General features: G+C 39.8%; 1 protein-coding gene across 2 annotated transcripts in view; it reads left to right on the forward strand.

Annotated features, from left to right (window-relative positions):
- Window positions 1–13,879, forward strand: part of ADGRE1 (adhesion G protein-coupled receptor E1) — a 72,150-nt gene that overhangs the window by 17,525 nt on the left and 40,746 nt on the right. For both annotated transcript variants that reach the window (XM_030197116.1, XM_030197117.1), the window contains exons 3-4: window positions 3,238–3,321; window positions 3,902–4,057. In XM_030197116.1, the coding sequence (XP_030052976.1) occupies window positions 3,238–3,321; window positions 3,902–4,057 (240 nt within the window). The remainder of the gene's footprint in view (window positions 1–3,237; window positions 3,322–3,901; window positions 4,058–13,879) is intronic.

Here is a 13,879-nt window from a genome sequence, read left to right on the forward strand (position 1 = left end):
GTGTGATGTGGTCACGTCACTTGCAACCTTCTATGAGTCTTGCTGCTGCATTCTGAATCAACTGGAGCTGGTGCAGGCCCTTTGTAGTCAGACCATTGTATAGTGCATTTCAGTAATCCAGTCTTGATGTTATCATGGCATGTACCTTCTTGATGTAAGGACAGAGGCAGCGTAGCTGTCGCAAATAGTAGAAGCAGCTCTTTAAGGTTGCTTGGATTTGGCGATATGTATTAATTGTGGGTATCGTGAAGAGCTGATTGGCTGTGGTGTCTCCAGGACAGGGTTGGGAAGCCCTGATATATAGCTTGATAATCTTACCATTGAAACAGAAAGGGGAATAATGAAGATTCTTAGGACCTTCTGAAGTCAAAGATTTCTAGTTGTGACAATCCATCTTAGTCAGTACCTGATGTGCTTAGTCATGAAAGATTCAAACCATTTCAATATATTGGTCCAACCTGACTGCTTTCACAAGATTCTATATGAAAAGATTTAAAGTATCAAAAACAGATTACACATCCAACACACTACTAAGACTGTGTCTTCACTATCAAATAGACATATCCAATAAAATACTACTTTAGCCTCTTCTATTTCATGAGAAAGAAATACATCTTACCACTTTGAATAACATGGCACAGATCATTACATCTATGCTATTATCTCCCTGTAGTAACCCAAAGATGAAAATTAATTCCTAAAAATTTAAACTACAGGGTAAAAAGGACAGTTCATTTATTAACCAATCTAAACCAATTACAATTACAATCATAGCTATAGCTAAGAACAATCATACAGAAGTCAATAAACAAATTATACCTCAGGTAATAAAACAACCATGACCTTATTTGCACAATAATGTTACGTTCCAACAGTAACAGTTATGTAATAAGGCTAATATTTGCAATTCTGTATGCAATTCTGGTCACTGCATCTCAAAAAAGATATAGTGGAATTAGAAAAGGTACAGAGAAGGGTGACAAAAATAGTAAAGGGGATGGGATGACTTCCCAATGAGGATGTGGCTAGGGCTCTTCAGCTTGGAGAAAAGACAGCTGAGGGGAGATATGATAGAGATCTATAAAATAATGAGTGGAGTGGAACGGGTAGACATGAATCACTTTTTTACTCTTTCTAAAAATACCAGAACTAGGGGGCACAGAATGAAACTACAAAGTAGTAAATTTAAAACAAATCGGAGAAAATATTTCTTCACTCAATATGTAATTAAACTCTGGAATCTGTTGCCAGAGAATGTGGTAAAAGCAGTTAGCTTAGCGGGGTTTAAAAAAGGTTTTGCTAATTTCCTAAAAGAAAAGCCCATAAGCCATTATTTAGATGGCCTTGGGGAAAATCCACTGATGATTTCTAGGATAAGCAGAAAAATGTATTGTATGTATTTGGGATCTTGCCAGATACTTGTAACCTGGATTGGTCACTGTTGGAAACAGGATGCTGGGCTTGATGGATCTTTGGTCTGTCCCAGTATGGCAATGCTCATGTTATGTTCTTATCATTTCACTAAGGGATGAAAACTACCCTGAGATTACCCTTAAATTTCAGACTGTGGATCTGAATCAGATAAATACTGCCCTTGAGAAAGAATGTTTAACAGTGTAACAATAGTAAAACAACCATATATAAGCATAAATACAATCAGGTAAACTTGAATCCTAGTAATAGTACTAACCTGATACAGTATCAGAAATATAAACATTTAACAGCACTGCAGAAGAATCATATATCAGAAATATATTCAGCAGACTGAGATAGGAGTGTTGCTGTAATTATGGGTCCTCTAATTAGTAGGCCTCAAATCAGACTTGGATAAAAAATAAAAGGGTGATGCTACCTTTCTAACAACAGACCAAGCCAATTCCTTCATGATTAAAAATGGATCAACGCTAATCTACTAGCCTTACCTCTAGCAGCTAAGCTGAGAATGGTTTCAAAGTAGAAATGGATCAAGTTCCTTACTATTCCAAGGTGTGGTGTGTACCAGTAAGGGAGCACTTCACTGTCTTGATCAAAGATGGTTTAGATTCTTTCAATCTGACATGGTCTCCATTTGTGACTTAGGCTGATAAAAGCTCTGGTTTCAGTACTGTGAGGTGAAATACACATTTCAGCCACCATTTCATCAATAAACTTTGTTGTCCTGATCCTGATTTATTCCTGAGTCATCTATCATCCCTCTCTTCAGTCATCACTGCTCCTTTTCTTGTTTAGGTAACTTCACCAGATTATTTCTTTAATTTCTGTGGCTGAAGCTATATGATCACATAGTTCTCTGTCTCTCTTCTGCTATTTTTTTTTATCAGCTTTTATATTTATTCTATCTTAATTTTCTTCCTGTTTTCTGATACCTGTTGTAAACCACATTGGAATATGTCTGTAAAGGGTGATACAGAAAATATTCCAATAAAAGAACACAGTTTGAAAATAATTCCCACAGGATGTGAAGGGAAACCTTTTTCTACACTATTTAATGGTACCTTGTTTCTTTCCTAAAAAAGGCTCTCCTACAGTATCATCTCACCTGCTTGGGGTATTTATTCTCATTCTCCCTCCTCAGCAGTTCCTGTACCTATGATTATTGCCCCTGCTTTCCCCTCCCTGCCTTCCTCTCTCCCCCCTCAGCTGTTCCTGTCTCTCTGGTTATTGCCCCTGCTTTCCCACTCCTGTCCCCCTCTCTCCCCTTGGCAGTTCATGGATCTCTGGTTATTACCCCTGTGTTCTCCCTTCCTGCCCCTTGGCAGTTCCTCTATCTCTGGTTATTGCCCCTCATTTTCCCCTCCTGTCCTTCTCTCCCCCACCCCCGACCTTCAACAGTTCCTGTATCTCTGGTTATTGCCCCTCATTTCCCCTCCTGCCCCTCTCTCACCCCCTCAGCAGTTCATATGTCTCTGGGTTTTACCCCTCCTTTCCCCTTCCCTGCCCCTCTCTCCTCAGCAGTTCCTGTAGATGTTTATTACCCCTTAAGAGAATAAGATTTCCTGTGGTTAAAGAGGAATATTGAACTACAAAAGGAACATTTTCACTCCAGATACAGAAGTTTCTCACTATTTAAAGAACAGACCCGACACAAAAGTGCCTGTGAATGCAGAACACTGTAACTCTGCTATAGGGTCTACTCTGACTGCACAGAAAAACCCAGGGTTTTTTTTGTTTGTTTGTTTAACTAGCGAATAATGTACAGCCGCATTAAAATAAACATCTGCTTTATTTTTTTTCCAGGTATTTTTTTCCTTGGTCTTCCATGTATTAGGCAATGCTACAGTTCACATGGCACTGGAGTAACAAATGGGCCAGGCAGAACAGGTAAAGCCCAGTATTCACATTTCTGTGAATAAGAATGTTCACATGTTGAAAACCAAGAGGGAAACAATTTTCTGTAGACTGGCCAGAGAGGTCAGTGATAAAGCAGTCCCAGCAGAGATTGAAAGGGCATCATACTGCCATGGAGGTGGGGTGCAGTGAAACATACAAACATCCTTCCTTGTGGCCACCACGTTACCTGAGAGTTCTGTGCTGCTGTTTGTGCAGCCAGGCGGGCATCACAAGGACCTACACGAACACACAACCGGTGACTGCGAGTAGCACATCTACTACCATTATAGCAGAAGAAATTTGTAACCACATTTCAGACAAACTAAGGGCTTATGGTCACTATACATCTCTCTTTTCACTCTGCCCATACTCTCCACCTATCAAAAGTCTCAGAAAATATTTGTTGAATGCCTGAAAAAGAACAGAAGCGAGGGGGTTTCTATTCTCAGCACCTCAGTAATGCATCTGGTTACTGTTACATATTTGGATTTCATTGTGATTGTCACATGAGAGACAGGTTAAGGTACAGAAATTCTTCTGAGGGTCTTCAGTGTTCATTCTTGTGTTACAGATATTAATGAATGTATTCCACCCACTCTGGTCGACTGCGGCCTGAATGCTGAGTGCAAGAACACAATTGGAAGTTACCACTGTATCTGTCTGCAAGGTTACCAAACCACATCTGGGGAAAAGGAGTTCCAGAATAAAACTGAGACGACCTGTGAAGGTAAGAAAGTTCCTGTCCTATAAGCAGTGAGGCTCTGAGAAGCAACAGACACTGCAGTGGGGCAGAGGGCAATTATTAATCCATCCTGATGACCTGGTACACTCGTACTGTATACAGAATCTCAATACTCTGCCACATACCATATGGATATGGCTCAATAACTGTAAGGGAACATGTACAGCGTCTTTCTCATATCTATCACCACCAGACACATGGACCAGTGATCAGTATAGCTTATTTTACAATATATCTGGATTGCTCTGACTGTGGCAAAAACACATGTAAAATGTCCATGGTGCATACACTTTCAGTTGACTTGTGAAGTGTTGTGCTCTGAATTGTGTTTATCGCAGGGAGGAAAGTAGTATAAATACATGATATTCACATAAGCAGGTGCACTATTTTACATAAGAACATAAGAGCAGCCATACTGGGTCAGACCATCTAGCCCAGTATCCTGTTTTCCGAACAGTGGTCAATTAGTATCAACATTCCAGAACCCCAAAGATTAACAAGATTCCGTAATCCCCAAGAATAGCAAGATTCCATATAGAACCCCAAAGAGTGAAAACATTCCATGTAGAACCCCAAAGAGTAGCAACGTTCCATGCTACTAATCCCGGGGCAAGCAGTGGCTTCCCTATGTGTGTCTCAATAGCAGACTATGGACTTTTCCTCCAGGAACTTGTCCAAACCTTTTAAAACCCAGATATACTAACTGTTGTTACCACATCCTCTGGCAAAGAATTCTAGAGCTTAACTATTCGTTGAGTGAAAAAATATTTCCTCCTATTTGTTTTAAAAGTATTTCCATGTAACTTCCTTGAGAGTCTGCTAGTCTTTGTACTAAATGTGATTTACTTCTATTCGTTGTACAGCACTCAGGATTTTGTAGACCTCAATCATATCTCCCCTCATCCGTCTCTTTTCTAAGCTGAAGAGCCCTAACCTCTTTAACCTTTCCTCATATGAGAGGAGTTCCATCCCCTTTATCATTTTGGTCGCTCTTCTTTGAACCTTTTCTAATTCTGCTATATCTGTTTTGATATACAGCGACCAGAACTGAACACAATACTCAAGGTGCGGTCGCACCATGGAGCAATACAGAGGGTGATGCTCTCCTTCTAGGAGACCTCCTTCCTCCAAGGCAGCACAGGGGCTGCCAGACTGGAGGTGGGACTTGTCTAAAACGTCCCTGTAGGTCTCCTCTATCTCTCTCAGCTCCTCCAAGTCTACTATACCTCAAGAGAACGGACCCATTCTCTGAGAGCTGGAGCTCTTTGCATCAGGCACACACATATAACCGCTGACCACCTGGGAGATAATCATACATGTGAAACTCAATGCGAAAGACTGGATAGCACCCCTCTCGCTACTGGACTGCTGTGTCAGTATTTTTGAGTTCTTCAATCATTTAAAACGTGCTAAGGGGCCCTTTAACTAAGGCATGGCAAAAACTGGCCTTTGCTGGTGTAGGCATGTGTACTGGATGTGCGCAGGTCCGTTTTTCAGCGTGCCTGCAAAAAAGGCCTTTTTTTGTGGGCCAAAAATGGACATGTGGCAAAATTAAAATGAGAACGTCCATTTTGGGCCTGAGAACTTACTGCCACCCACTGACTTAGTGGTAAGTTCTCATGCATTAACCCGGCAGTAATCATCTGCGCACGTACACTGTCGATTACCGGTTAGGGCCAAGCGGTAGAAAATATTTCCTGCTACATGTTTTGGATGCGCATCAAAAATAGAATTACTGCCCGGGGCATGCGGTAGCCGGGCAGTAGTTCTAATTTGACGCATGTTGGACGCACGTTGGACGCACATATGCGCCTTAGTAAATGGGCTCCTAAGGATATTAGTCTAATATATATTTTTTTAAAGTCTTTAGCTTATATGGTATATTGTGTGATTTATTTGATTTCTTCTTAGAAAATAATGAAATGTATTTAAAGCTCTGTAAGAGCACTCCGCCCTTATTGTCCTAATTAGATTACCTTTCCCATCCTCCCACACAATACATCAAATGCAAAGTGCAGTATTACTACTACTACTAATCATTTCTATAGCGCTACCGGACATACGCAGCGCTTCACACTTGAACATGGAGAGACAGTCCCTGCTCAATAGAGCTTACAATCTAATTATGACAGACAGACAGGACAAGTAAGGGATAAGGGTTAGGACAGACAGGACATATCAGGGATAGGGGACAGTTGAAGGTTTAAGATCACTCCCATTTAGAGAGGGGTGTGAAGTCCTTTTAGTGTCCTTGGATTTAACAGTGGTATTCAATTTGGTTGATGCTAGAATGCTTAATGAGGGGTGTAGGAAAGGTGTTGGAAGGACAGTATTTGAGTGGATAGGGTCATTTCTGAAATGGAGTTTCAGTGTAAAGTATAATAGAGAGCTGGTGGTAGGAGGTGGGGCTAGTGGCTGGGAGACGGAGCTAGTGCTGGGCAGACTTCTACGGTCTGTGCCCTGAAAATGGCAGATACAAATCAAGTATCAACCTATCTAAAGGAGTTTAATTATTAAATCATATAAAGAGATGGTGTGAAGGTGTCCCTTTGGATTGATGAATAATATTAACAAAATGAACCTCAAACCTCCTAGCAGGGAATATTACAAAATTATTGCTAAACCCCTGCTTCAATAGGAGTAAAGTACTATCATAGGTTCTATTTAAGAGAGTCAAGAGAAAAAAACCCCAACGTAAAAACTCATGAAGCATGAGAAAACCGATGGGATAAAAAACTCAATTCCTCTCTTAAAAATTCTTTTTCAATCTTAAATACAAATGGACACCAATCATCAAGCCACCCTAAAGACTGACAATAGCCAGTAAAGGACTGTCTAAAGAGAACCCTCAGAGCAAGGGTACACCCTGAGATACCCTAAGGTACTATTTGTTGTATAGTAAAGAAAAACAATGGTAAGTATAAAAAACTTTTTAACATTTTAAACCATCTTGAAACTTTACTTATACACTCTACAACAATTAGAAACCCACTCAGGCTTAACCCCAGATATATCAAATGTGGAATACTTAGCTTCAACCAGGTGTTTAACCCTCAGGAAAAAGACTATGACCAAATATCCCACGCTAAGGGACTCCGGAGTCCTATGAAGTTGCTGCAGCGGCGAAAAAAACGCCAGCCCCTCAACAAAAGCGCCTTGTTTCGCCAACCTGCACCATCTTTGAGGTTCCATATAGCTGACGATTTAGTTTTCAGTGTTAATTTGGTTTATCTAGATGGTTTTGTAGCGCTCTTCCTGAGGCAGCCACGAGGTTGGCGAAACAAGGCGCTTTTGTTGAGGGGCTGGCGTTTTTTTCGCCGCTGCAGCAACTTCATAGGACTCCGGAGTCCCTTAGCGTGGGATATTTGGTCATAGTCTTTTTCCTGAGGGTTAAACACCTGGTTGAAGCTAAGTATTCCACATTTGATATATCTGGGGTTAAGCCTGAGTGGGTTTCTAATTGTTGTAGAGTGTATAAGTAAAGTTTCAAGATGGTTTAAAATGTTAAAAAGTTTTTTATACTTACCATTGTTTTTCTTTACTATACAACAAATAGTACCTTAGGGTATCTCAGGGTGTACCCTTGCTCTGAGGGTTCTCTTTAGACAGTCCTTTACTGGCTATTGTCAGTCTTTAGGGTGGCTTGATGATTGGTGTCCATTTGTATTTAAGATTGAAAAAGAATTTTTAAGAGAGGAATTGAGTTTTTTATCCCATCGGTTTTCTCATGCTTCATGAGTTTTTACGTTGGGGTTTTTTTCTCTTGACTCTCTTAAATAGAACCTATGATAGTACTTTACTCCTATTGAAGCAGGGGTTTAGCAATAATTTTGTAATATTCCCTGCTAGGAGGTTTGAGGTTCATTTTGTTAATATTATTCATCAATCCAAAGGGACACCTTCACACCATCTCTTTATATGATTTAATAATTAAACTCCTTTAGATAGGTTGATATTTCATTTTTGAGTTTATTTTCTCCTATACAATTTAGAGATACAAATCAAGGTCAGGTATACACAAAAAGTAGCACATATGAGTTTACCTTGTTGCCATCATCTACTATGTTACTATGACTGGTCCAATGTTCATGCACAGTCATTAGGAGTCCATCAAGGATTGTCACTGTCCCCTTTATTATTCAATATTTATTTGTAGCCCCTGGGAGAAATTGTTAGGTCATTTAGGGGCATAGTTATCATCATGGGTTGGCATTAAGATGTGTTAGTTATTTTACGACTAATTTGTGCTATTGTAGCACAGCTCCTTGAGGTTAACAATGAAATAATCCTTGGATGAATCTCTTTATAAAGGCAGTTAATCAATCCCAATAAATAAATAAATAAATAAAACATGCCTTAATGGTAGCCCATATTGATAGCTTCCCTCCTTTATTTGGACTTTTTTGAGTATGTGGATGACATTTAGTTGTTGGTACCACTAGAGGGTGATGTTACTCTGGTTATAAAGTTGTTGAATTCATAGGCACCGCCTCTGTGGGTGCTTGAGCACCCTCAAAAATGAGAAAATTCCATGTATGTGTCCAGGGAGGGGTTATTTCCATTGGGCTTAGCACCCCCAATGATTTTGGAAAGTTGGCTCCTATGGTTGAATTATTGCCTTATAGGAGTAAAGGACTAGTTGGGAGAGAGTGGGTTCATATTAAACATGGAAAAGAAGGTGTGTTTGTGGTTTGGTGAGATGGACAGCAAGGATATGTGGGTTAGACCAATAATCAGTAAAGTGGGAGGAGTTAATACAGTTACTGGGTGTAATGGTGAAAAAATGGATTGGTCAAGCAAAGCTTTCTAGTGACATGAGGAATGTTTTTCAGAAGCTACAGTCATCATGTCAGCTCGCTCTACGTATAATGCAATCAGTGGTACTTAGCACCTTGGTTTACTGTAATGCATTTTAGGGTGGATAGTAACGTTTACTATAATTTTGCAAGTAATTCATTCAACATGTTGCAGCCAGACTTCCCATTAAAGAACAAGTTGAGGGCAGTGACATTTAGTGCTTCATAATCAAATCCAGAGTATTTGAGGGACTGACTACAATGTTATGTGCTGCTGATGAGAAACTTGTAGTCCTCACAGGGGAGCTTATGGGTTGTTCTGACTATAAAGATGATGTGGAAAAGCAATGAAAGGTAACAAAGGAGAGAGAATCCAAAAGCACAAGGGTCAAAGCACACAATCAAAGAACACGAGGAGCCTTCAAAAATGGGGTGGTCTCAGTTTCACTTTATTCAACAGACCCGACAAGGTCCAGGTTTCAGCAACTATGGCCTACATCAGAGGACTAATGATGGTACAAAAACTATCCAATAGGACAAACATGGTATATGTTTAGTGCGGGTAGCACTCTTCAAGTTTAGTTTTGTCAACGTGCTTTTTCTTGAAGTTTGATAGATACATTAATAGTTGTTCTTCCCCCATATTCACGGAGGCAGGGTGCATTGTTATGTATATTTAGTATGAGTATTATTTGTATTTAATTGCACTGTCTGTGTAACAGATAGCACTGTGTACCGGGGCTCCCCACCCTTATAGTTTACAGTATCCTGTGATTGACTCCTTACGGGCCTTCCCTATTGGCTCTTAGGTCTGGGCTAGGGCCTGGCCTCCCTCTCTGCCCCTGGAGGATATGTGGGAGAGTCCCAGTCTTCCTGGCACACCTTTGGGATCAGCAGCTGCTCTAGGGGCTGATCCTGCCTTAATCTACTGTAATTCCATCAAGATTTTTCACCATCTCCCCAAGTCATTCCCCATATATTTACCCCAAGTTACTCCCCCTTATTCCAGCTTTTTCTCTCCGCTGGGTTGAGGTTCTGGCCAGCTCCTTGCCTCAAGGGTTGCTAGATACAGGCTCTATTTTCGGAAGGCAACAATTTTCTTCCAAGGGCTCCTTTTACAAAGCCGTGCTAGAAATTCTGGCACAGAAAATGTAACAAAGCCCATTCAATTCCAGTACAGGGTATTAGTTGATTTTCTTTGTTTGCTATGGTTATGAAGAATTGATGTGCTGGATGCAGTTATTTGATTTGGTTGTATTGTTCGTCTTGTATTATTTTATTATACTGCTTTTTTAAATTTTAAAACACTTTAAAACTTGTGTGTAAAGCAGTAAATCAAATTAATAAATCAACAGGGGGGATCTGTGGGGGGGGGGGGGGGAGGAAATGGGAAATAGGAACTTTAAAAAGTCTATAAGTTATACATTGTTACCTTTTGGAAGTTAAAACTGGTGTAAAAGGTGTACATTACAACAAGCTGGAGCGTGCTGTAAGATTCATGATGCCTTATGTATTGTATTGTGTTTTAACTGTTAATAAAGACTTCATGCAAATTTTAAAAAAATTAATAAATCAACTCAAATCAAGCTTCCCAGCCAATTCTAAAATTTCTAACATTTCTAAACATTTCTAACCACTAGTTACCAACGGTTCAATGCAGATTACAGAAGAGGTATACTAATCTTTTCTAGGATGTTAACAACATTATTAAAAATATGCAAAATAAATAACATAATAAATTGTTACAAACAATTGTCAACTAAGTAGGTTTTCAAAGATCAATGAAATCTCATATGATTGATTACTTAATCTTAGTGGCTTGATATGGAAATGATGATGAAAATATCATTTTACATTTGACTCCTCTTACATCAGGAAAATAAAGAATAAATTGATCAATGAAAGATATTTATATATGCAGGAAAAATTGACAAATGCAACATTTATACTGAGTTAAAAAAAAAAGCTATACAAAGCTTGTTTTCTGCATAACTTTGTCAAAACTTGACCAATTTCAATACAATTTGGGCTATAAAATTTCTGGTGCTACAACAAAGGTAAAATTGCCATGCCAATAAAATTAGTTCAATCTGCATTACTAAGCATAATGTTTCTGCTCTCATGCTGTAGGTCAGGTGTCCACAGATCCAGGAGCGAAGGCACCAATATTGGTGGGATTCCACAAAAAATGCAAGACAGAGAACACTGGTTGGAAGTATAGTCTTGCACTCCTAGGTGGACTGATATGTTCATTTGGGCTATGGGGATTCATATATGCAGATGATATCCAGTCTGTGGTCCCTGTTCAGTAGGTGCCTTCTCAAAGTTGGAGAAAGGCCTTGAAGAAGATTGCTAGCTAGTTACAGGGAGGGGAGGAGTAGTCCAATGGTTAGCATGACGAGCTCACTTCTTGTCATCTTAGGCAAGTCACTTAACCCTCCATTGTTTCAGATACAAGCTCAGGTTGTGAGCCCTCCAGGGACTGTACCTGAATATACACTGCTTTAATGGATTCTAGATGGTATATAAGAAATTAAGGGGGGGGGGGGAGTTAAACCTTGGCTACCATTGACTATTTTACTACTAACTTACTCTATTGTAACACAGGTTCCATTTTATGCAGTGAGACCTAGTTACTAATAACTGGGATTAATTCAAGTGTACAGTGCTGTGAACGTCTAGTAGTGCTATAGAAATGATAAGTAGTAGTGGTAGTAACATTAAAATTACACATCTTAATGGTAACCTATATTGATAACTACCCCCCCCCCCCCTTAAAAATATTGTTTTTAATACTGACAAGACAGGAGCTTTTATTTCTTTATTTGTGCAGGGGGTTGTTTACTAAAGCTTAGCTTGAGTTATCTGCAGCAGGGCCTATAGGAACAAAATGGGCCCTGCTGCAGGTAACTCAAGCTAAGCTTTAGTAAACAGGGGGGTTAGTCTACTTACAATAAGCAGACTGCAGAGTAACATTCATAATTCAAACAGCATAATCTCATAAAGCCATAATGTAACAAGCAAACAGAATGACTCATACAAGACAACAGACTTTAAGCATTATGCTTATCAATGCAGATTCAGATACCTTTCTTGGCATGGCAGTTTTTCATGCACTGCCAAAGTAATACATTTAGCAGTTAAGGCGAAAAGAGGAAGAGGGAAAAAAACAGACAGAGATATTAATACATAGCTGTGAACAAGAAGACAGGAGAAGTGGTCAGATTTTTAAAAAAGAACTGAAGAAGAGAGATGAAGAAGGATATATAAATTTAGAAGTATAAGGAAGAATGGTCAGCAGGAAAATATTGTGGTGTCCTCTCACGTCCCCCAAAACTGCAAGTGTAGGACCAATGTTTAACAAATGCCCCTTCATGTGATGTTCCCACAAGTCAGACTGTGGTTGAAAATTGCAGTTTGAACAAACTGGACCTTGACATGGGGGTGTGTATTTTTTTTTTTTTTGTAGTTGTCTGTTATTGAGATTTACATGGGGGAAGCCACTGCTTGCCCTGGGATTGGTAGCATGGAATGTTGCTACTAATTGAGTTTCTGCCAGGTACTTGTGACCTTGATTAGCTACTGCTGGAAGCAGGACACTGGACTATATGGACCATTGGTCTGACCCAGTATGGCTATTCTTATGTTCTTATTTTGCATTTGTTTATTACTATATTTAGCTCCTACAAGGTTCTGATATTGTCATCCCACTCCTTGCTTGCCTTCCCACATACCCTCCCACCTCCCCTAGGCATTGTTTTTGGTTGTACTCTTTATGCTTTTCACCTGACTGAGGGACCCGTGCTTGAGCGTTGGAAGGGAAGGCACCAGCGCAAGTGCGGTGGGGACGCTGCTAGCAATTCAGCATCCGCACCGGGGCTCCGTCAGATGGCGTCACCCACATGTGAGAATAAATAGCCTGATGTCCTCGGAGAACACCAGTAACAGGTAAGTATCTTTGCGACGAAAATGATAAAGGGGATGGGACAACTTCCCTATGAGGAAAGGCTAAAGCGGCTAGGGCTCTTCAGCTTGGAGAAAAGGTGGCTGAGGGGAGATATGATAAAGGTCTATAAAATAATGAATGGAGTGGAATGGGTAGACATGAATCACTTTTTTACTCTTTCTAAAAATACTAGAACTAGGGGGCACAGAATGAAACTACAAAGTAGTAAATTTAAAACGAATCCGAGAAAATATTTCTTCACTCAACTTGTAATTAAACTCTGGAATTTGTTGCCAGAGAATGTGGTAAAGCGGTTAGCTTAGCGGAGTTTTAAAAAGGTTTGGACAACTTCCTAAAGGAAAAGTCCATAGATCATTATTAAATGAACTTGGGGAAAATCCACTATTTCTGGGATAAGCAGTATAAAATGTTTTGTACTTTTTTGGGATCTTGCCAGGTATTTGTATCAGCGCTTTGCATTTGACTTGACATTCCTTATGCTGTTTCTTATTATTTTCAGTCAGTTCCTTCTTCCATTTTCTGAAGGATTTTCTTTTAGCTCTAATGGCTTCCTTCACCTCACTTTTTAACCACGCTGGCTGTCGTTTGGTCTTCCGTCCTCCTTTTTTAATACACAGAATATATTTGGACTGGGCTTCCAGGATGGTGTTTTTGAACAGCATCCACGCCTGATGTAAATTTTCGACCCTCGCAGCCACTCCTCTAAGTTTCTTTTTCACCGTTCTTCTCATTTTATCAGTCTCCTTTTTTAATGTTACCTCCCGCACCAGATCATGCGCTCCACTAAGGACTAGGTCTAGAATTTTTCCTTCTCTCGTTGGCTCCTGTACCAGCTGCTCCATAAAGCTGTCCTTGATTTCATCAAGGAATTTTACCTCCCTAGCTTGCCCCGATGTTACATTTACCCAGTCAATATCGGGGTAATTGAAATCACCCATTATTATTGTGTTGCCCAGTTTGTTCGCGTCCCTAATTTCCTTTTTTTTTTTATTATTATTTTATTTTTCAAATTTTTTCTTTATACAATATTCAATCAATCTTGAA

Source organism: Microcaecilia unicolor, chromosome 3, assembly GCF_901765095.1.
Source record: "Microcaecilia unicolor chromosome 3, aMicUni1.1, whole genome shotgun sequence".
Classification (NCBI taxonomy): domain Eukaryota; kingdom Metazoa; phylum Chordata; class Amphibia; order Gymnophiona; family Siphonopidae; genus Microcaecilia; species Microcaecilia unicolor.